This window comes from Triturus cristatus, chromosome 3_2 (assembly GCF_964204655.1).
Source record: "Triturus cristatus chromosome 3_2, aTriCri1.1, whole genome shotgun sequence".
Taxonomy (NCBI): domain Eukaryota; kingdom Metazoa; phylum Chordata; class Amphibia; order Caudata; family Salamandridae; genus Triturus; species Triturus cristatus.
This window is the reverse complement of record NC_140584.1, coordinates 864,550,225-864,574,555: the sequence shown is the minus strand read 5'-3', so window position 1 is coordinate 864,574,555 and position 24,331 is coordinate 864,550,225. Positions and strand designations below refer to the sequence as shown.

Genomic DNA, 24,331 nt, shown 5'->3' with positions numbered 1-24,331 from the left:
CTTTTTTAGGTCTCGCCTAGGCAGCACTTGCGCTGTGTCTTCAAGACGTGCAGTATTCAGGATATGAGCATTAAGCTCCTCTCATGTTCCGCCAATCTTTACAATTTGCTCCTCTTCCTGTCCTTAGTAAATGATGGCTTTTGATTTGTCAATAGGCTTAGTAGTCCCTACTTAGTACACCCCCCTCTCTCCTGTTGTTACCTCCTATAAGGACAGCCTCTCTTACATGTGTCCTTACTTTGTAACTTTCATGGGCAGTTAGGGAGAACTAATTAATGTCTTGCAGTAGCAGGCACAAAATGCTGTGCGAGTGCATAGCAATTGCAGCCGCTTCTTTTATATCCAGTCCAACACAGCACTGCCTCTTTAAAGAAGTTCTTTAGCATGGTGTCCACCCTTCCCCGAGGATTTTAAATAATCACAGCACAGTTAAGAGGGAAGAGCAGGCTGATGCCTGTTAAAAGGAACAACATACATCTAGTAGATTTCACAATAAAGGAAATCTGTGCACGAGAACTCTTGATATCTCGCCATCTTTCAGAGGCAAAAAAATTACATGTCCACAGTTTAATTTTTTTTTGTGTTGAAAGGTGTTTGCTTGCCAGGTTGCATGTATGTGAAACCCAATGTTCTGACTTGAGATGCTTGTTAACGGTGCACTGTAGCACTTGGTGAGGAACAGTGAGCGCAGTATCTCTTCAGGTACTCTGCCATTCTTCTTGCAAGAGTTGGGCAAGATGGACAGAGTTTGAGTTGAATTGTACACTCCATCAGTCAGCTACCTGAGTATCATCAGTGGTCCTTAGTGGTGGTATCTCGTCAAAATTTCTGCACACCACGCTTGGAATTTTAGAAGCCATAATAATTTCCTACTTATAGCCATTAAAAAAATGGTGGAATGTCGGTGATATACTACATATGGTAAACTGTTGCATCCTGTCACGGGACAGTGTACTTCACCTGTATTCACACATAAAAATTACAGTACATTTAAAGGAACACTTGTTTTAGGATTAGTAACCTACTTAAAGGGGCCATCCAGTGAAATATTTCACTGAACATTTCAAAGCCGCAGCAGACATCACAAAATAATTCTACTATGTCTGGTGTTGGTAGCTGTTAGAGATTGCGGACTGGGGAAAGAGAACTGTATGTTTTTCTCTGCACTGAAAGGCACCTTTATACCTGGTGCATTGTTCTGTACCTTACAGAACGTGCATATACTTGTGCATTAATTGCACAGCGGCACATCCTATAAAATAGTATTCATGTTTGGACGACATATTTTCAAAAAGGAAATCTTTGAATTATAAATGTTTAAGGTGTTTCTAGTACAACATATGTTTTACCTTTGAAAAGCAGAAGCACCTATTGCCGATCAGAAATCGAGTATTTTTGTATTATTTCTGGGCAGGTATTGTTCTTCTTGTGGTAACCAGACGTAGCTCTCTTTGGTGCGGGAGGTGCATTTTCCCCTGGGGCCTATTTGTGTAAGGGTTCCTGTAATCTCCATTGTAGCTGTTTTTTTTATCACCCTTCTGTTTGGCCAATAAACTCATTGCTTGCCTGAGGGTTATTGCACCCTTGCTGTGCCACTGAATGTAATATCAGATTCATAAAACTCTCGCAGACCTGAGCATTGAGAGGCGGGAAGCAGCGCCATGGCAAGGCATGCTTCTGTGGCAACCATCTACTGTTACTGAAAACAGTCATCTAAAGGCTTGTGTACAACGTGCAATGTTAATGCAGAGGGGGAGGGGTATTGGGCAACACTTAAAGCCTGGCACATCACAGCACAGAATAGCCTTTCAGACTATAAGTTATTGTCCAAGAAACTCAGTCTGGTGTGTTGCATCAGCCTGCCACCCTGCAGGACTCATTGCAATAGTAACTCAGGTGTATAACCGTGAACAACTGCAGGAATGTGTTTGCACAAGATTTTCTGCAGTACCCATCTGTTCTGTGTTAAATCCCTTGCAGCGTCATCATTTTCAGGACAGAAAGTTACAGCTAGTTGCGTCAGTAACTCCCCCATTCTAAATCCTCTAGGCAGTGCTGCAGCTGTGTCTCTGGTCACGGACGTAATTCCTTATTCTTAGCAAAGTTGCTAGCTGCTTCTCTGGTCCTCTTGGTAATTCCTCATTCTAAGTCCTTTAGACAGTGCTGCTAGCTGCTTCTCTGGTCTCATTGGTAATTCCTCATTCTAAGTCCCCTAGGCAGTGCTGCTGCTGCATCTTTGGCCCTGTCAGTAATTCCTCATTCTAAGTCCTCTAGACAGTGCTGCTAGCTGCTTCTCAGGTAATTCCTCATTCTATATCCTCTACATAATGCTGCCATCTGCTTCTGTGGTCTCATTGGAAACTCCTCATTCCAAGTCCTCTAGACAGTGCGTTATCTGTGTCTCTGTTCATATATCCACTAAACTCCAAACCAAAACACATAAGTAAAAGACATTGTCATTTACAACACCATTAGCTATAACACTAAAAAATGCGAGACCTGTTGCATTGCAAATGCGTGTTTAAAATATGTATTAAAAAATGTGGTTGTTGGCCCTGTAATATGGTAGTATATTTTGACCAGCTATACTGTTGGTCAGTGGTGAAAGATCACATGCTTTCCAGTTATATAGTTGGAACAAGGAAGGGCTTCCTTCTCGCTCCCATCCTCTTTGCTCTGCACAGAGAGTGTAAAGGATACAATTCAGTGTCGTTTTCTACAACATTCATCTCTTGGCAGATTATGTTTCAATGACATTAGGAGAAACAGAATTCCGGAAGCTATATAGATTGTAAAACATATAGATCCATCGCGGACTTTAAAGTAAACTTAAAGAAATCTAAACTAATGTGTATAAAGTGCTAGACCCAGGAACCGGAGCGAGGTTGGAAGTCCTCTTCCCCTATAAATGAGTGAATGATGAGATGAAGTACTTTGGGATGTACATAACACCAACGATTCAGGTACTATGCAAAGCTAATTATCCTGATTGCTTTAGAAAATCCAAATAAAATCTTCTTAAATGAAAATCTATTTATATATATTGAGTGGGTAGAATAGCTCCATAAAAATGAATATTCTGCCAAGATTATTGTATATAAATTCCAATTATTGTCGGTGATGTTTCCTAGACAAGAAATGTAAGCATCCATTTATCCTGCAACACATGCATATGGATTGGGGAAAACCTAAACCATCATGGAAGCTGAAGGTAGGAGAGGAGGGAAAACTTGGGCTACTGAATATTGAAATATTGAGTGCTAGTGTATTACAGCGCAAATAAGACTTGTATTCAAATGGTTATTTCATATCATAGAAAAAACACTGCTCCCATAAAGACCGTGCTGTAATGGGCAGACTGATTTGGAACCTTGTATGGCTGTCTAAGAACCTAGGCCAAAAATTACCATATGTAAGAGAGCTAACGTGACCTTTTATGAACATTTAGGATGAATTTTCAAAAAGATCTTGGGTCAGTTACATTACATCTCCCTTTAGTTCAATAGACTATAATCCATGTTGGAGCCCGCCCCTCCTGGTAAACCACTTCACGAAAAGAAAGTAAGAGGACTGCCGAATGTTGAGGGACCCCTTTAATGAAGAGAAAATCAGAGCGATCTAATCTTCTATAAGGGACTATGCAGTTGGGGCACAGGAAAAGCTTAATTACTTGCAACTCATGCACTGTGCACTTTGGCCAAATTATAAAAAGGCCGGACTGAGAGATCTCACACAATTTGAGGAACACCTCACATCCTATGAATCCTCAAAATGAATTATAGTTAAAATACACTCTTCAGTTACTACAGCTCAGAATACCCCGAATTGGCTGTTTATTATCACATGGGGGGAAAAAAGCTTACGAAGAGAAATAATGCTAGAACAATGGAAAAAGTGATGGCGTACATAAAACGTAAGCAATGAAAAATTATGAATTTCAGTATAAAATAATGTATAGCTGGTACACGACACCTAACAAAATTAGAAAGAAATGTTTTCTAATACTTTCAATGAGTGTTAGAGGAAATGCAGAATGAAAGGGGATAAAATACATTTATGGTGGTCCTGTCCACTGTTAAAATCATATTGGAAAGAAGTGGTGAGATGGCAAAAGCCTTCGGTCACACTAAATCTGGTCTGCAAAGGCGCAGATGGGGGAATTGTATTATGATAACCCTAGTGTCCACTCGCATCTAACAAAATATAGTTTGAAGCAAACAGTGTACCCACAACAAACCCAGGGACAGATGTCCGTTAAGACAAAAGCAGAGTCCTCTAAACGCCACACAGTAGATAAACAAGAATTGAATTGGCATCCAGTTCTTTCACTTTGAAGTGTGCCCCAAGTGTTAAATGAAGTTCAACATGCCTGTCAAGCAGGATTTGATACTAATATCAAAAAGGCACCCCACGGCTCCTACTCTAAATGTTCTGTGGAGTTAAGGGGTGTCATCTCTACCCATTCAGGTCAGCCTATTGTTTGCTCCTTGGAGACATTTCACATCTTTTTCAGACTTACTAAAAGCTGAGCACAGGCATAGAGCTAGCTGGAGCTTATGCTAATTAGCAACCGGACAGTTCAGGCAGATAAAGTGTAACTTTCTAAAAGTTACTTTTCCTTAATATTTAAGAAACATCTGACTGCACCATTAAATTGGATTTTTAACTGCTATTAAACATGCTGGTTTAAATATTATTCTAGCTGGTTCCATTCCTGAGATACAATATTAGTATTTTATTCTGTACTCTGGGTTTCTTCATAGGACAGCTAGGCTTTCCACAGTGAAAATAGCTTTCAAAGCCTTGTCACTGTAGGGACATGGTAATCATAATTATCAACATGACCCACTTTTAAGTGCCATGCATACTATCATGTAGGCTACAAGGCTCACGTTGAGGTGATTACTAATATTTAAAAGGGAGGATATTACTGTTTAATGATGATTATTTTAACGGGTCGCACGGCAGCGGTCAGGCGGCACAGGATAGGCCTGAAGCCATGTTTGCTTTGCCACTGTAGTGGATGGCGCAATAGGTGCCTCATGCCACTAGTGGAACTTTACTTTCAGGCTCTTGATACACTTGGTACACCATATAGAAGGGACTTTTATACAATTTAAAGATACCAATTAGGAATCGGCCAGTTCACCCATGTTTAAAGGGGGAACTTAGGCCCTTTTCTACTAGGTTAGCAGGAGTAAAGTACACAGAGTCCTAAAGCCAGCAAAACAAAATACGGCCCAGAAAAGGTGAAAACTCCATGGGGACCATGTAGAAAACCTATACTTCCTACAGTAAAGGAGTGTTCCATAAATGCTTCTTATGGACTATTCAAATACCTTGTATTAAAGCTCAGGGCTATTATTTAGTTTTTGGCTGCCATCATGTAGATCCACAGTGTTAAAAATATATATGTTCCCATTGAGATCCACTCGCCCTTCCCCCTCACAGGCACTGTTGTTAGTCATATCATATGGATGCCCCCAAATGGAAGCAGTAAGTACTTTTTTAGCATTTCTCATTACAGAGAGATCACTACAGGGGAGCTAGGCATTAACCAATGTAGGTAAATGGTAAATAAATAGTTACATAATGATGTAAAAAATTGGAATGTTTCAATCTAATATCATAGAGAACTTTGAGGAAAGTCATCCTCCTCCTATGTTAGGCCAACACGGTGGCTCCGCATGTCTGGGAGGATGGCAACCTCCGATGTGGATCCAGCCTGGTAAACAGAGCCAGCCATGTGTCTTCTTTTTAAAGCACAGGCAGCTATATATCAGATTTGCCATAACTGTCACTATGGTAAAGCAGCCATGCATATGCCCTTTGCAAAGGGCCAAAGAGTACAGCTATCAGAAGCAGGACTGGATAATATGTTTAGCTCATCTATTTCTGAAACATAACATGTCAATTTCCCTGGAAGCCTTGGAAACAGAACATAATTTTTGGTATATAAAATGAAATGCAACGCTCGGTTTATAACTTGTGATTGAAAATTTCTTTCAGAACCAAATTTGCAGTGTTTAGATAACCTTGCACAGGGAAAGCAGTGGTTACGTTAAATTCTGGACTTTATAGCAGTTATAAGACATGAAATATACTCTTGAGTGAGCTCAACTGGGGTGCATTCCAGTGACATGTAAATTTCTGTCTGGAATTATATCATTTGATTAGAAAAACACAAAGGTGATGGGTGGAAAGTATGCAAAAAGTCCCAGCCTCTGGCAGTCGCTCTGGCTACATTCTAATCACTTGTTTTCACCCACTGCGCCAATTCAGACAGAGACCAGCTACATACAAATCCCTTTTGGCCTTCTTCCAATAGGAACAGTCCAGGCAAGTTCCTTTCTGAACAGATACCCAGGCAGCTCATGACCACTTTCAGTGGCTTAGACGTTTTGCTGGTATTCCAGCCAGCACTTTGGTTTTTTCTCAGGTCGATGCCATTTGATTACCGTGCTCCTGCGCAGCCGCATCAGTGGACTGGCCACACAATGACATCTGTGACTGAATACATTCTGAAGAAGCTTTCCCATTCAGAAAGGAGTCCAGGAAGGCGATGTGGATCCATGCCTTTGAGGGGTTTTTACTGAGTGCTGGCCCAGAGGAGGAGGTTTCCTTTGAAGCTCAGGTGGCTGACCTGGATTCGCGAAAGGTGGAATTTTGGAGGGAGGGAGTCAACTGAAACAGGGATTCGTTTTTTGGAATTGCTGGCACATTTAGGTTTAGTTATGATACCTTCAGCAGGCACTTAAGAAAGGAAGTGGCTCAATTTGCTGCAAAACTGGGAACGGGAGGGCTAGTGCATTTTATTAGGATTGGCTAGAACTCGTAGCTGAGCGTTTTACTCTTTAAAATGCCAGGATCTCAAACAAGAAACTGTCTGGTCCAGGTGTGAAGACAAGACCTGCCTGCGCTGGAGATATAAAGCATGCCTGCCAGAGACAGGTTTCCCCTGCTCTGCCTGCCTGTCTAGCATTTTTCTCCAGGTCTGGTGGCGCCAGCTACATCCAAGTGAAAACTCCTTGTCCATGTGGGCCTTTCATCCTGAGGCTGAAGTGTGCATTAGACCCTAAGGCAGAGGAAGACACAGTTGATACTGGATATTTCTTGTGGACTTGGATACTAGGCTATAGGAACCATAATGTGGCTAGAAGATGTAAGGGATAGTCCTGAAAATTTGAGGATTTATCTTCAAATTAACTGGATAGCAGAAATTGGGGGAAAACTTTGGACTTTGTTTAAATAAACACCCACTGCTGGGCCCGAGCATCCTACCTGCTCTTCCCCCACCCCTAAAAAAGACACGGTCACAGTGAATTCAACTTTGCTTGTTTTCTGCTTTAAATTTTTGCCAAGAAGTTTAATGCTGTTACAGGACCATCAAGTCAACATATCTGGTGGGCGGAGCCCTTGGCAACTAGAGCCTTCAAGTTTGCACTGCTGAAAATGTGTTTCCTCCAGAAAGCTTTCTAGGGCTGAAGGCAAAAACTCTCAGTGGAACCAGCCACCAATTTATATTTCACTACTTTCACTAGTGGGTCTGCTTCAATGGCCTCCTAAGGTTCAGTCAACAGGAGGGAGAACACGGAAACATTTTACTCAACATGTTTTTACTTTTCCAGTAGAGTAACAATTTAACACCTTTTCTCAGTGCTTTCCTATATGGTGTTATTGTTTTCTTTATAGCATTTTAGCCCTACTTTATAGGTTTAATTTAAGTTTATGATTATTTCCCCCTCTTTTTAACTTGGCTTGGATCTGTAAAGATCTTAATTCTTTATCTGTGTTTTTGCGTTTCTAGTTCTTGCGCCATACTGCATACATTTTCTCTGAGGTAGCTCTTGCTGCTTCAACGAAGCCAGGATCAGCTTGGGATTCCTCACTGATACCAGGTTCATTTTGTGGTTCAGATTGTTTGGGCCTTGTGAGCTCAGTCACAGCTCACATCTAGACTGGTTATCCTGTCTCCCCCAGTGGACTCACACTCAGATACCCACAAAACCATCCTTTAGGCCCAACCCTGTCTTTAACAGGGAATGTTGGGTGGGGTTGGTTGACACTATTACATGGCAAAGATGGGCAGTATTGTGTGGCATCGATGGACAGTATATTATAGCACTAATTTCAGTCTTTATTTATGATTGCTAATATGTGGGATTTATGAACAAACACCATGTGGCACCAGTGGTCCATATTATCTGTGTGTGTAATGAATAGATCCATGAAGTTGTGTTTAAATGGTCGTATTTAATTGTTCTTAAAGAATTGAGGGAATTCGCCCTTCACTCTTAGTATAATAAGAGCCCACTACTTTATATCTTCTCTCCCCACCAGTGATTACTCCCTCATCTTCGCTGCCGTACTATCCTACTTCCTGTGAAATACCACTCTTGCTGCTATGTACGGCCCTCTGTATGTTATTTGGGACCCTGCGCAGGTTTCTGCTCTTCCCGTGAAAGCACGCTCCCTGTAAGGGCCGCCTTTGACTCCGCGTGCAAGTCCCCGTCACTTCGCATCTCTCGGTCACGGCAGCAGGGACCATAAACTCTGATTCTCCTGTATGATTGTAGAGCGATTTTTCAAACTACAGGGTTGGTTGACTATTACCCTGATGGATTCTGTAATAAGTCATACATGCTGCATGCTCTGTTCTGACCCCATTATTTCTTCCTTGGCCATCCATGTGAAGTGATGTGTTAATATGCTGTAAGTCATGAAATAGCTGTCATTTTGATGCTCTTATAGCTTAACATTGCCGAAGAATACAGAGATGTTATCCCCTCCATCTTGCTGTCCACAGGGCCCTTAAATCTAGCCAGCACTCGCACTGCTCCATGATGGTCGTGGACACCCCGGGCTTCCAGAATCCAGAGATCACGAAGCAGAATCGTGGAGCCACCTTCGAGGAGTTGTGCCACAATTATGCCCAGGAGCGACTGCAGAAGCTTTTCCATGAGAAGACCTTCACCCAGGAGATGGAGCGATACAAAGAGGTACCCCTGTTGCTGGGCATCAGCATGCACAGAGGGTCACGCATTTCAGTTTTTTCAGTTTTATCTTTTGCTGGCCTTCCAGTCCATAAAGGATGCTGCAGACATGGTGCTTCTTGGCAATGCTGGTTAATCTTAAGGCAACCTATCAAAGTCCCTCTCCTTTCCTGCAAGCCTCTGCCTTCCCATCTCTGTATCTCTCTTCCTCTTTCCTGCCCACGAATCCCTCCCTTTCATCTACATTTATAATAAATGCTCACACGTACAGGACGAGTACTCCACAGCCTCAGGCATTGCTCTAGTCACTTCTTTCTCCCAAGTGTAGTTGCATCAGACAGGTAGATCAGACACACTCATTATGGTTTTTGGGGTAATGTTAAAATCTGTGCTCTCTGTCGAATGGAGCTTTTGGTCAATGCAAGTCTTCTCAGCATGGAAGTCTAGTGCAGTGTCAGAGGATTGACCAATATGGTTAAATGCTTTCTGTGAGTCGAAATCCCCTATGCACAGATAGCATCTCCTTTCTGGATTGGATGATTCACAAAGATGGGGAGTGCCAAAAAGCTCTTTGTTTTCTAGATGAGGTGACTGCGGGTATAGGACAGAGGCTAAAACCTCGACTTACCAAGTGGCATTGGCACATTGATTCAAAGCCTCTTACTTCTAAAATGTACTTTGGAATACAGAGGCTGTTACCATTAGGACAAGTAGAACTTGAGGTGGTTACAGATCGTGTCGCCCAAACTTGTAGGACTGGGTACACTTGAAGGGAGTCGTGGGGGCATTAACCTCGTATTCCAGAGCCTCCAATACTTGGGGCTGGATACGGTAGGGTATTGGCCTCTCACTTGCAGGGCGAGATTAGGGTGTGATTTTTCACAGGGAGAAATAATCCATCACCTCTAATAATGCAGAGGGTGAATGGGAGCACATCTTCTCCTCTGTATCAACTAGATAGTGACCGGTTTATCACAGGGTTACAAAGCCATTAACAAAATATGGGCTCAAGGGGTTGGAACTCGAGAAGGACCACTGTGTCTGGCAGGGTGTCGAGCCGTCCAGCTCTAGAGCTGGGCAGGCACGGACTCAAAGATACACGTCCTTTCAGCACCAGTTCTGTGGTGCTTGAGCGATTCACGGGATTGACACAGACGTGCACAGCATCCTGTCTTAAAGGCTCTGCGGAGTCAGGGGATCGCATCAGGAACACACAGATTTTCACCTCCAATAATCATAGATGGAGTTCGGGGGTGGATGGCACAGATATGGGGATATAGAACCTCTCACTTCCACCTCTGAATGGCTAATGGGTTTGACAAAGGGATACCAAGCCTGTGACAAGTAGCACTGTTTTGTCTCTTGGCTTTGGCACAGACATACATTGTTTCTTACTCATAAGGACCGGGTGCCTCATTGGATGGAGACAGGCTTACAGGACTTATAGTGCGAGTTCTCCATGCAGTCTAGGAATTGGTTCAATTGCACAGAGCTTCCATCTTTGCCTCCATGTTGGCTTTACTGCTAGCTGCATTTAAGGGTACTCAAGGTTGTAGATGCCTGAGTTTCTTCAGACTGGCGGTTCTGCAGCAGCAACACACTGGGACCTGTGTAAGACAGGCACAGACACATCATACAAGATTAGGGTCAATAAGGTAGAGCTAATTTGCAAGAGTAGCAGAATGGGCCCCTTTTGCTAATTTCACAATCTATCTGTTCACCCGGCCTCGGGAATGGAACTTTCTTCTCCTACTCCCAGCTAAGATGTTTTCCTCTTCTCCGTCCTGCCGTTCTTCCCAAGTTTTTTTCTTCTCTGACCTGATTCCCCTATTCCTCCCTACCCCACCGTTGCCAGTTTCTTAATCTTTTGCTGCTAACCTGTAGCCTAGAGCCAATCTCTATGCCAGTAGTTCATTGTTGGTGTACTTCATATAGATCATGTATTTAACCTAATCTGGACTGCACTTGTGATTTGATGAGATTTTAACGCATGGGGTGTTCCACAAGAGTCCCAGTAAAGCCTGAAAAGATGTTTCTCCCTCTCCTGTAACACTACTGATATTTGGATGGGTTTTATTTTGACAGCCAGTGGATCTGAGGAACAGGGGATTAAGCTAAATTTTCCAGGATTTCACCATTAATTGGAGAAGCTGGAATTGAACTTCTGGCCACAGTCATAGATTTCCCCACCGTACCATATGCCAGGTTAGCCGTTATGCCATAACTAGCTTTTGGCCGAGACTTCCACTGAACCTCAAAATACCCTACATTGAGTAGAGCCACAGTTTGTTATTTCAATTAGAAGCCCTTAAAGAAGGCAGGTCACTGTGGAGTGAACATATTCCCATTGATTGTTGTCAGATCTTCCTCCTTTGGTACCCATGGAATTGAGGACGTTTTTCTGCTGATGTAAGCATATAAGCAGATATTGGCCAGAGATGACATGGCGACTGTGAAGCAAGCACAGTCATCTCACAGATACCTGCCAAGAGCGTAGCTTAAAAGTCTCTAATTTCCAATGCCATTTGCACCACGTGCGAAGCCTACCCATGTGTGCAGTATATTTAATGTTAGACATTTGCCTGATGAACACGACCTCCTGCTTCAATGGCATCTGTCACCTGCATGGCAGGTTCAACGTATGCTAGTCCTTGCTGCTGTCTGGGAGAGTCCATACATCATAGTATGGAAGGAGCTCAAGGGTTATTCATGCCCTGACCAGCGTCGCTCCTCGCCATCCTCTTCTTATCCAGAGGAGCACGTGTCCCACTCAAGCCTGTGTACAAGGCTAGTGCCATGCAGGGTTGGCAAGCACACCTTTCTCTCTCTAGCAGCATGATCTAAAGGGAAGAGGCCAGTCTAGCTAAATCAACCCCCCCTCAGCCCCGAAATGTTATTGTTCTTTTCCATTAGGTTTTAATTGCATGGTTTACTGAGTTTTAATGTTTGATATATATATTCCCCATAGCCTTTAGCAATGAGGTGACTAGTTCTGTGGGGTGACATCTGGTTCAGGAATGATTTTTGAAAACCGCGATCTCTTTCCAACCAGGGTTTGAGGGAACAGGAAATACTTTCAAATTCAAGATGGCGTCTGACCCACGTCACAGAGGCAGAGGAACAGATGGTACCTCGACTAGTGTCTCTGCAGTGCTCTGGATAACCGTCACTGGCCCATCCGTAGCCACCTTTCAGATGCGAGTCTGGCATATGAAGAACCCTTTCCCAACAGTGCCTGTCGGTGTCAGCAAGTTTGTGATGTGCCTGACTTTGGCCCAGCCCCACTGACTGTGTGGAGACTAGCCTGACATGCAGCTTTCCTCTCCTCAGATCTGTTAGCCTCGCATAGGCAGAGAAAAGTTGGTTAGGAGCCTCCATGATCACCATAAAGTACAGTCCACCTCTGATTGAGACGAACCTCGCTGCCTCAGAGGCAAAAATGCAAACTAACATAACATGTGTAATTGTAAAGCGCACGTTCACCCGTAGGTATCTTGGCCCTGAATAACAGATGTTTATTGTTACCCAACTCAATGGTGCTCATTTTAACGACCTCAAATGGGTGAAAGGCTGAGTACACATGCCGGGATTTAAATCTGTGACCATGAGGTCGAACCCAGGGCCCTGCAATGGGCGCATTAGTCCACTGAGCCACCAGACCCGGCTCGAACTAAGTAGTAAAAGAAACAAAACAAAGACCGAATGGGACTGTATGGAAAAGTGTCACTTTCAAAATGAGATTAGTCTAGCCCGACCCTATATGAACTTCAAGGTGGTCTACAGGAGGCCCCTCTAAGGTTTTTTTAGTATCTATGCAGGCTCTTTTCTATCCTTTCAGGCCTTGGAACTCTTGGGTGCACCCCTGCACTTCTGTTTGTGTTCATGTTGTAGACTAATGCACTGACCGTTTCTCTCCATAACGATGATCTTAGTTTCACAGACACTAATCGCTCATCTGTCTCTCTAGGAAAACATAGAGCTTGCATTAGATGACATAGAGAGCAGCGCAGCTGGTTCTGTAGACGCGGTAGACCAGGCCTCAGCCCAAGCGTTGGTAAGCATGGCTGATCTGGGGAAGGGAGGCGGGAACAGTGGGCCAAGCCCTGATTGGACTGCTTCTTTTTTGTGTGTCAACATCTGATTTTAATATCTGTTTAAGACCTTTGTGCTGAACTGGGAGGTTTTCTTTTGAATTAAGTACACCTGTCCTTCCTTGTCAAGCCAAGACCCTCCAATCGAATTATCATTGATGAGACCAGAGAGAGAGCGTGCACCGCATCGAACATCGTCCTCTCAATGTTTATATGCCTTATCGATGCACCCAGACCACCAGACATGCAATCACCCATTCAGCAATGATGAACACACACTCACAGACACCTCTACCCAATGCAGTGTTGGCTTCTCCATGACTCATCCATGTGTAAAAGTAAAAAAACTCGTCTGTGCCCAGCACCGTTTTGTTTAAATCCTGCTTTACCGTTGGTAATCTTTTTGGGACTGAACCAAGACCTTTGACCTAATGAAACATTTTGTGAAGCTGTCGGTGTCAAACTCTCTTCCTAGCCTGTTGACTCATTTTAGATGGCCGCATTCAAATTAATATAAAAGGTAGGTGCTAAAATAAAGATTGTTAAGTTAAAAAATAAGGTTAATTTCTATATCTTAAGTAAAGGAGTGATGTCAAACATTATGACTTCTGTCGATTGAATGGCACTTTGTTAAGCCTCTAGTTGTGGAGTTTGGTTCTTCTGCAAGGAATAGGTTGAGCATTGAGTTTACATGGAGACATTGTTGTCTGTCCTAATGAACAGTGAATGGATTGAAGTTACTTTTAAACATTGAATGAATGAATCATATCATGTTTCGGAGTTTAGATAGATGAGTGGCGTTGAATAGCAGAGGTCAGGAACTAGCAGGCCGGAACATTTACTTCTCAAATGAGACCAGACTTCCCAGCTAAAGGATAGGAGTAATGATGTTTCCAACAGACAAAAAGTGCAGAAAGTACAAAGGAGTCGTCTCCCTCTTCCCACCCACTCACTCTGCGTTCTCATTATGATCACATCAATGAATCACCGGTTTTTATGGGATACTCGCTCCAAAGGTGAGATCAGTTTATGGAAATCAGGTCAGTCATATGGTAGTGAGATTAATCGATTTGATGTATCTTTAGTTCTCAGATGGTAGGTAGAGAAATGAGGTTCATTTTTTACTTTTTTTAGTGGCATGCAGTTACCTAATAGATTAGTTAAAATGCGATTTGTTATCGAAGACGAGCTACAGTAGTGGGGTTAATATATGACGATCAGAGGAGAGAATGCCGGGGGTTCGCTCGCGGTCCTTGGTAAGCTCACTTTCGAAGAATAAAGAAAAATGGACACACTGTGAGCTTCTACATATGTGAGATCGTTCAACATTTAAGTAAAACACATTTTTGGATAATGTGTGCTTGTCAATAAATATTTTTGGATATAATGAGATGTGCATATATACAACTGTAAAATTCTTTCTATGTAAGTGATATACAAACACATTTTTAAGTGATAAGGCCCAATTGGTTTCAATCCTTACTTCATACCCTATTCCAGTCTCGGTGAATGCTGAATAGGAAAAATTAGGTACATAAGATTTGTGAAATTTAATGTGTGAAATATTGCCCACTAGATGTGCATTATCTTGTATTGTCTCACAATACTCCAAGTAATGTACATCTGAATTGCTTTCTCGCTAGGTTTGTACTAAATAAATAACATTCCATACATAAATACAATAAGAGCTGGCATGGGTGAATTAATCGTTTAAAACACGTCCAGTGATCTTTGTTGAATTCACAAGGACCCAAACAGGCGGTAATGTTGCTGTTAAAGGAGCTTTCAAGTGTACAGAACAAAAACACCTTTCTTTACCAAGACCTGCATTGCTTACAATCAATTGTACCACTGAACATCGACACCATCAATATTGTGGCTTACTAATATTGAGGCCAGACTATCGGGGGACAAAATATTGAAAGATAAGTGCACATCGGGAAGTGTAGATTTCTTATTCCTAACTCCACATCTACGTACCTTGAACATGTATGCACCAGAGAGGTACATATATGTGGAGTTGGGTATAGAAAATGTAGACTGACAACTGTTGACATTTTATTTTCTATACTCTGTCCTTTATATTATGTCCCATCGATATTGTTGCCCTCAGCACCTGCAGGCATGTTGGAGTGTTGCTTTGCTTGATGTCTACTGGATTTAGAGACTTATTCTGACATATTTCTCCAGATGGCCCCATGAAGGTATTCTTCTCTAAAAATTACTCTACGTTGTTGTAAAACTGAGAAAAGTGTAATCGAGCTTCTGTCTGAAGTAGTTGCAGCATCATGTGGAGGTGTGATACTGCCCCTTATTCAGTTGTGTTGTTTCGATAATAGAAGTTAAAATAATTATAAGAGCAGCCGCTTAAAGAGAAACCGGAGCTGCAGGTTCAAACTTCTTACTTGGCCGAACACACCAAGTTACCTGCTCTCGTTTCCAACCTGTGCTTCCGAGTTTGAAGACAAATGAAGCAAACGTTCTTTCCTCCAAACATGAGCCCATGCAGACCTCGCGATGCATTCATCTTCTCACAACACAAAATGCGAAAGGATTGCTCGGTTTCCCCGCACAGACACGAAGAAAAGGCGCCCTGAACTGCTAAATAAATCTAAATCGTCTCTGCTCCTGCTGGCTGCCTCCGACAATGGCCGGGCTTGGAATACGGATGCTTGAGCGTTTCACAAGTAAACATCTCGAGCCCATACACAATGCTCTCATCAGTCAAGCCGGAGAGGGGCTGCGCTGCTGCAAGAAAAGGAAGCTGGGACCCGCACAAGGGATATTTGCATAACTATACCAGCCCATTGACACCCGCATATACCATCCAGAGGCGGCTTCACCGGCGAGGCCGGGCCCTCGCTGTCTGCTTTCACGCTCCGAAGATCCCATCGCACAATCAACTCCGGCCGTAGCTTTTTGGGGCATATCTTCAGAAATCCGTCAAGATGCGTGCATTGCTTTTGCAGAGAAGTGTTCTGGTCCGCAGGAGGCTTGCAAGGCTGCGTTGTGGGGCGGGTCCATTTCAGCGCAGCATTTACTAACCGAGGTCCAGATATCGGGGGCAATGGTAACTCTGGAGGGCAGAAGTACTGCTGATTCCAGGATTTTGGTTAATAACGTGGATACGGATGGCTCCTCCTTGACTTCTGCATGTTCTTGCCAATGCTTGGTATACCAGGAGGTCGTGCCAGAGTCTCCAGGTAAAACGTACCCTCTCCGAAGGGGCTGGTATCGTTAATGGCCGCATGGGTTTTACCCAGCCACTTGGAATGAGTCCTTTAAAATCCATGGAAGGAGTTTGTGTTGCCCCAGGGTATAAAAAGCACTTGGCTTTTGTCACCCTATTTAGCCTTCAACTTAAGATAAAAGACACAAACTGCTAGAGCACACAGTAATACAAAAAAGTCACATGTTTACACCTTCATATGTGTGTGTGTAGACATATTCCTGGACATTGTTTTGTCAATTTCCAGTTATGCACATGCAAAGGCTGCTCTGGAGGTTGTACATAGCATAGAAGTGAACGTGTGTAAATGTCTTTGCATTCGTGCTGTTGCACTTCTTATTTTTGCCCGTGGAATTGCCCTTTCCCTCACACCGACAAAAATGTTGGAGGGTATTTACGTTCTATTGGCACCTGGTACTCGTATCCATACTCTTTTCCGTGATGGGAGTGCATTTCCGACTGCTTGTAGGGTGGGATTGATTCATGGAGAAACTGGCACGTTTGTGAGTGTTCCTAGAGTTTCCAGGGCATCCTTAGGCTGGTCAAGGCATTTGTGTCAGGTGACGCACAAAAATGACTTTGCAAATCTGGCCCTGTGTGTCTTTACTAGAGAACCGTAGCATTATCACACAAAAGTGTGCACGTACAGAAGAAAAGACTGCAGACATGAGAATTATACATGTACAAAGAAACGCCCAGAGCTATACACTAATAAAGACAAACATCTTCAGGAACAAAAATAAATGACAGGCAGAAAGAAATGTGTGTGTGCAGCCACGCAAGAAAACATGGGCTCACATGCACAAGGAAACAGCTTTACAGACACACATGGAAGACGGCCATATTAGCATAATAAAAAGTACTAGTGCACAGACTCACATTGTACAAGGAGGAGTGCAGATGTGTTCGTAAAGTGAGAGACAAATGTACACTCAAAAACACACTATTAATAAATCGCACACAGAGAGCCCTTGTGCACACCTAAAAAAAGGCATGAAAACAGGCTTGCAAGAAATGCAAAATATGTCAGCACGCGTGTAGCCACAAAGAGCACAAATTCACCGACGCAAAAGGGGATTCAAACACACAGGGTCAAAGAAGTAAATGCATGGACATACATGGATACGTAAACAAATACAGGGCATATGTAGAGAAAAAGAACATAGATGTACAGACGTAAGGAAACACGGCTGTACGGAAGTATGCACATCACACAAGTACGTGCACAAGGGAGCATAGGTGTAGTAGTACAATGAAACCCAGGCTGGCAGAGATCCACTGATAAATGGATGCTGTAACAAGATAAGTTCCCTGCAGACATCCAGCGTATGCTTTTCATTTCTTAACCTTACATAACTGTATGCTTCATGGAGGCTCGTGCCAAGGTAATGAAACAGATGAAAGCAAGACTATCCTGAGAAGGACGCAGATGGTTCCAAGTCAGCCATTGGTGTGATACACATAGTTCCAAGTCAGCCATTGGTGTGATACACATGGTTCCAAGTCAGCCATTGGTGTGATACACAAACGCCTTTTGACGTAGGCCGGGGATCACCCTCGCTCTGCCTCTTGTTAGGATCTCCCAGAATCCATTGCCTTCTCACAACAGCTGGTCACCCTTTAGGAGGGCAGCGTCATTTATGGAAAGAATAGGAAGCCTAGCAGGTCACCTTTCCTCCCACAATCCCTTTAATTCTGCCACATTCTTTCCTAATCTGGAATGTGACTTCCTATAGAAGGTAAGTGGAAGGTAAGGAGATTGTTCCCAGAGTCCCTTGCTCACCACCAAACAGCATAATTTTGAAATTGTCTTTAGATCTTTTCCTCCTGGCTGGACCCCTTTGAATTGCGCATTTCTACTCCCCACCCTAGGGCCCATAAATTGGGTGGGTAAGAGGGAAACATATACTCTTTCTGAGTGCAAGCCATCCTCTACGCAGTAGCAGAAGGAGCTCAAAGGTGTTCCAGAGTTGGACCAGAGAAGGCACCAACCTTTTAAGAAACAGTGGGACAATTTGTACCAAGAAGACTTTTCTTCTCACCTGCCTCCTCCTCTTCCCCAGAGAGTTGAGAGAAGGGATACGGTGATGCTGACATTTTTGTGTGGCCATCAAAGCCATCACTAGCTGTCATTACCCATCCGCAGGATCAAACAGTGTGCGCTTTTCAGCCAGTGTGGTGACTGCCTCTGCTACCTTGCTTCGTTGCATCTGTGGTCTGCCAGGATTCTTCCTTGCTGACTGCAGTCATTGTAAGGCATAAGCAGGCCTATAGAAGGAGTCTCTACCACTGGGATAGTGCCCAAGAATCCTGAAGGCCTGCAGCATTAAAGGTCGATTTCCTCTCTGAGGCCGCACAGTCCACCACTGCACGGATGTGTGAGAGAGGTCCACATGCAGGCAGAACACTACAGGAATCCACGGACCGGCTCAAGGACATTCAAAGAGCATGCATGCAAGCAGAAAGGGTTGACAATAAAGGGCAGATCATATGAAGCAAGAAAGAGATGAACACCTTACGGGCAGACATGCTATGAGCAGTCGTCCCTCTTACGCACCCTGCTGGACCTCACTCTCCTACCGTGGATCACCCCCATGCATCTACTAGTAATAAATGCACTCCATCAAGATAGGAACTGCAGCGCCGCACTTTTTCATGCTAAATTCAAGTGCATTATCTATTCCAATATGCAGTATAATGATCTGTAATTATAGGTTCAAAAGAAGAGAGTCCTCATGAGGAATAAAAGTCAGGCCATAGCCCTAAATGTACTGCTGCCTAGATGTATCCTGTAGACCTGGCATGATTTCCTCGCTGGATTCACTTTGTTGGGTAACCATGCACTATTATTTTTCGTACTAGCTTTCTGTATTGGCGGTATGCTTTTGCCTGCCTGTGGATATCCTACAATTTGTCTCTCCCTGGCTGTGTTGGCAGTTTCTTGTCGTTGTATGCCTGCTTCCGGATTGCCTGCTCTTTGAGTCTCTGCCTTGTTAATGGTTTTATGACTGCCTGTGATCCCATGCTCTTCGAGTGACTCTGGTCTTGTATGTCGTTTCTTATTGTTTTCTGCCTACCCGCGGATCTCCTGCTCACTGAGTTTCTCAGGCCTGTTCATAGTTTCTTGTAGTTTTGCGCCTACTCACGAATCTCCTGCTCATTGAGTTTCTTAGATCTGTTCATAGTTTCTTGTAGTTTTCCGCCTACCCGCGGATCTCCTGCACCTTTAATTTTTCTAACCATGATCGTGTTTTCTTTCCTGCTTGTGGGTTTCCTGATCTTTGAATCTCTCTGACCCGTCTTGTAATTTTGTACCTGCTAGCAGATATGCTGCTTTTAGAGGTTGGCTGGTCACATTCTTAATTTTCTGTATTATTTTGAGTTTCTGCGATATCCTTCATTTTGGGTGACTCTGGCCTTGCTCGTAGTTTCCTGTAGTTTTCTGCCTGCCTGCGAATCTCTTGCTTTTTGAATTGTATTGTATTGTAATTGCATTTATATAGCGCTTAATACCCCTGACGAGGTGTTGTATCGCTTTTTCGGCGAGTAGCACGCTACTCCAGAACCCAAAAGGATTAATAGTGAATTAGTATAGTGAAATATGAAATTTATTTGAGTGGTGGATATGTTAGTCTGTTATTTGGATTGAGAAGGATAGTGGAGAGATAGAAGAGGGAAAGGTTTGTATTTATGTAGAGCTTGCAGCCTCTGATGAGGGGTTGAAGGGCTTTTCGGTGAGTAGCACGCTATGGTTTTTAATTTCCTAGCTGTAGATCCCCAGCTCTTTTAATCTCTTTGATCCTGTTCTAAGTTTGCTGCAGTTTCTGCCTGCTGATCTCTTTCGTTTTGCGTTTTTCTGAGCATGCGTGTCTGTCATTGTGAATCTGTGTAATTCAGGAAAATCTATATTTCTCTCTAAGCTGGTGTTTCACTGTGTGTCTTTTTCTGAGTCTGTATGCGGGATTTTGAGTGTGTGTGAGTTTATCAGTCTGTGAGCTTGTGTCCTGTGAGTCTGCCACTTTGCTTTGTTCATAAATATGTGTTTTTGTGTAATATGCATATTTCTGAGTATGTCTTACCCATGTTTTTCTAAGGTTGCTCTTGTGTTTTACTGTGTTTGCATAGTTTATTTTATGCCGTTTTCTGGTAAAGGTTACTTGGTACACATGATCCCTTGTGGCTTAGTATTTGTTTAGCAGTGGAAGAGTTCACTTTCACCAGTGAACACAGGCTGGATACTTTAGAATATTGTATTTGTACAACATAGTATGCATCACCTCACTTCTCCCCCACCCTACCTGCTTCTGCAGTGAACTGCCGTGTTTCAGATAATCGTCAATGGTGAGTCAAGAGAGCTGTAGGACAGCCTTGTTAGCCTATGCGGTGAACCTGAACCACATCATTTGGTTGAAGGGGAGCTCTGATATCGTCTGGAAGTAGCTGCCTAGCTCTCTCCATAAAGGCAGCGTGACAATTATCCTACAGTTGTATGGGCACAAAGAAAGACGGGTGTACTGAGACATCAGGACGCAAAGCTTTTTAGGTACAGGGGATCTTGGTGAACAGACATGAAGCACTCTGAGGTCCCAGGCAGTCTTTGTGTTGTGTGCGTGTGCTTACCATCTCAACAGAAAGGGGTGCAGTACAGAGGACCCGTCAAATGCTATATGTAGAGGTTTTACGTTGCTGTGTAACAAAGCCCAGGATGATCTGGGGTGATAGTGAGACCGTACAAGGTACTGCATCTCCAGTGACATCAAAGGATGGGGCTGGGTTGGAGAACTTTAACCTGGAGGAGGGGATGTTCGAAGGCCAAGTTCAAGGTATTAAGGTGCTCATTGTGGAAGCAGATCTCAGTGTGAGGTTCTCCGCCTCGCCAGTGTTTGGTTTGCCAGCAAGATACTTGAATGAAGAGGTGACATAGGTGGCGTGTTGATTGTGTTGCGGTGTGGTGATTGGGTGGAGAAGAGAAGAATGTAGGTACGTTCAAGTGGTCTTTGGTTTGCAGGCAGAGGAGGCGAACAAGCATGTGTAGAGGGAATATAGGCCGCAGGGTTGCGAGAGGAGGAAGACAGATTTCAATGCAAGAAGAATAATCTTCTGTAGGTTACCGGTGTTCACCATATACAATTTTGCCTCATGCCTGGGAGGGATATTGAGGAGGGTTTGGGAAGGTTAAGCAGAGTGTGGTGAAGGCACTGGAGGGAGTAGTGGAAACGCTTGTGGACAGGCTGCTGCAGTAGTCCATCTTGCTAAAGGCTAATTAATTGATTATGGCCTTGACTGAGAGGAGAGGAAATTGCTGAAGACTTGTTCAGATGAGTTTCAAGTCATGCTTGGAGGAGGGAGGGAACGTAGTGTGTGAAGGCTTTTGTCGAAGTGGTTGAGTTGAGGTAGATGATGTCAGTCTTGCGGGATGTAAGCATCAGCCTGTGCTTGGATAAATGCCGGTGCTGGAGAGTAGGGAGCAGTCCGCTGTGCCTCCCCGAAGAATGCGAGGCGCCAGGGGACAGTGAGGATGGCTCCAGTATCCCCGCCGAGGTGGTGCTGTGAAAAAAACTGAACAAGGCGGCTGTCGGCGAGTATCGGAGAGAGGGGAACAAAAACAGACCACAATAGATGGTTACGGTGTACACTAATAGAAACACAGGCACACATATGCACAGTGAAAGACAAATGTATAGATACACATTTTAACACAATTGTGTTAAGGCATTTGACAAATCTGGCATCTAGTCCCATGGAAACAAACGGAGCACATCTTTCCGCCGCATGGCTTAACAGCACAAAAACACTCGCACTACATCACAACCAAGCTTAATTTATAAAAGCTATGAAGGAAGGGAGGGACCCCAAAGTTGTTCTTAGCAGCTTGCTGAAGTGCTGTGAATGCCAGGGTTGCCAATTGCAGCACTACCTAGTTTTGAATTCACCTCATGCCTCTTTGTTCCACAGTTTGTGTCTTTATCTCACTCTGGGATGTCTTTTTCATGCTTTCTCCCTCTGTCAGTGTTTCACTGTCATTATCTTTTTTTTATCTTTCATACCTGTCTACTCTCCCTTGCTCTGGGTCAAAACCGAGGAAAAATAAGTCCTGATCCCCAAACTTGAATGACAATTCCCAGCACCTGCACAAATAAAGCACAGATGCTAGCTAGCATGGTTATACGTGAACATGCACACCATCTGACAGTGAAGATGAACAGATGCCTCCAGAGATGGGCACAATGCAGGTGAACCCGACTTCAACATCATCATTTATTTCTTATCAAATAGAAGGAGGTTCAGTTGCGATCCAATAGCATCCCGGCTGCATTTGTGAGTGCTCCGAGTGTGTCTGCTCCTTTCCTGCCTGGTTGCCCTTACTCTTGTGCTGGGCTCTACATTGATCAGCGAAGAGGGGTGCAGGAACCGCTCTTGGGTAAAGCGGGTTTCTGTGAGCCGTAGCCCTGTTGAATGACTTGGCGAGGTTACGGCAGTGCATACCACCGTTTCTAATGAACAAACACTGCCCTCCACCTCCCAGCCTAGAAAGGATGCAGAGCTGTTTTTTCCAGCCCTCGCTTTGGGTTGGCATTTTGTTTGCGGTACAGTAAGTGCACATTTCCTCTCAGCCAGTAATTACCTTCCATCAAGACCATGGCCAATGGAGAAGAAGCAATGCGCCGCTCATTAGGTTTGTAAAAGGCCCGCTTGGAAGTCAAGGTCCTGGATGCCGCCCCAGCCTATTATTGCAGATTACTGCGCATTAGGCCTTGGAATAACAGCGCTGTGGCGGTCTTCGACAGCAATTATTCCACATGCAGCAAGCCAGGCCCGCTGTGCATGGAGGCACGTGCTGGGCGCCAGAGTGGGGCCAGCTGTACCGCTCGGCTTCACTGCCTGCACAGCCCCTTCCCATAGACGAGCAGCCTCCTGAGAGATCCAACGACATTGGGGCAGGAGGGAGGGAGCCTGGTGCCCCGAACCCTGGACTAGGCTTGCTGTCACCCCACGACCCCATCATTTCCACCAATCATTGCTCAGCTGAGCTCTGTTTCCATGTCACCGCTGTACCTTCTTCCACCACCAGGCCAGACAAAGCATGGGACCCACCTGGTTTATTCAATCTTTTCGGATATCCTTGTAAATCCCAGCCTGCCCGAGGATCTTCTGTTGGGTGATCCCTTGCACATGTGGTCTGTCTGTCTGTCAGTGCAAGTTAGGCATATCAGTAGCTTTTGTGGGACCCGGGTCAATAATGCCATGTGGGTCCCTCTCCGGTGCATGAGCACCTCATTCAAGACAAACAAGCATTGGCATAACCAAAAGGTCTCGCCTTTGGGACCTTATAAGTATTTTGCCATGCAGCACACTTTTATTTATTCTTCTTTTTTTTTTTTTTTTAATTAAGCCCCTTTATGAAATCACTTTAGATGTAGACGAAAAGGGAAAAACAAAAAACAAGCAAATGCTGGGTTAGACACAAAGTTTTTCACTGTGCTTGTGCAAGGGACAGATTGTGAAATGCCCCTAAAAGAGACAACTACTAATTGAATTATCGACTGGGAGGGGGGTATATGCTCCCTTCTCACACACTTCCTGCGGCCATGCTTGACAGCCCAGCTCCCCCTAACTCACTGGCAGTCTCCCTCCTGCGAGAGCAGGCCAGTGCTAGGCGCTACAAACAGCCTTAGCTGTGTTTTAAAAATGGCGCTAGATGCACGGGCAGGATTCGGCTTGCTGAAGCAGAACCGTTCGCCAGAAATTTAAAAACATGCACAAACAACTCACTCCGAGCACAATATTCCAAATTAAATGCTGGAAGAGCCATACGAAGGTGATGTGTTTTAACACTAGCGCTATATGCACAGGCAGGATTCGGCTTGCTGAAGTAGAACAAGTATCGTGTTGCATGTGTACAATTATTTACATGAATCCTAATCCAAATATTATTTCGAAAGTAGGGGTCAAGGAGACTGTGCGGGCATGGGTAACATTAATCTTGACGTTACGACCCTTTCATAAAAGCGCAGAGT

The 24,331-nt window shown here is 44.0% G+C and overlaps 1 protein-coding gene across 35 annotated transcripts in view; it reads left to right on the top strand.

Annotated features, from left to right (window-relative positions):
- Positions 1–24,331, top strand: part of MYO18A (myosin XVIIIA) — a 768,001-nt gene that overhangs the window by 385,827 nt on the left and 357,843 nt on the right. For all 35 annotated transcript variants that reach the window (XM_085649195.1, XM_085649183.1, XM_085649196.1 and 32 more), the window contains 2 exons: positions 8,807–8,999; positions 12,961–13,047. In XM_085649195.1, the coding sequence (XP_085505321.1) occupies positions 8,807–8,999; positions 12,961–13,047 (280 nt within the window). The remainder of the gene's footprint in view (positions 1–8,806; positions 9,000–12,960; positions 13,048–24,331) is intronic.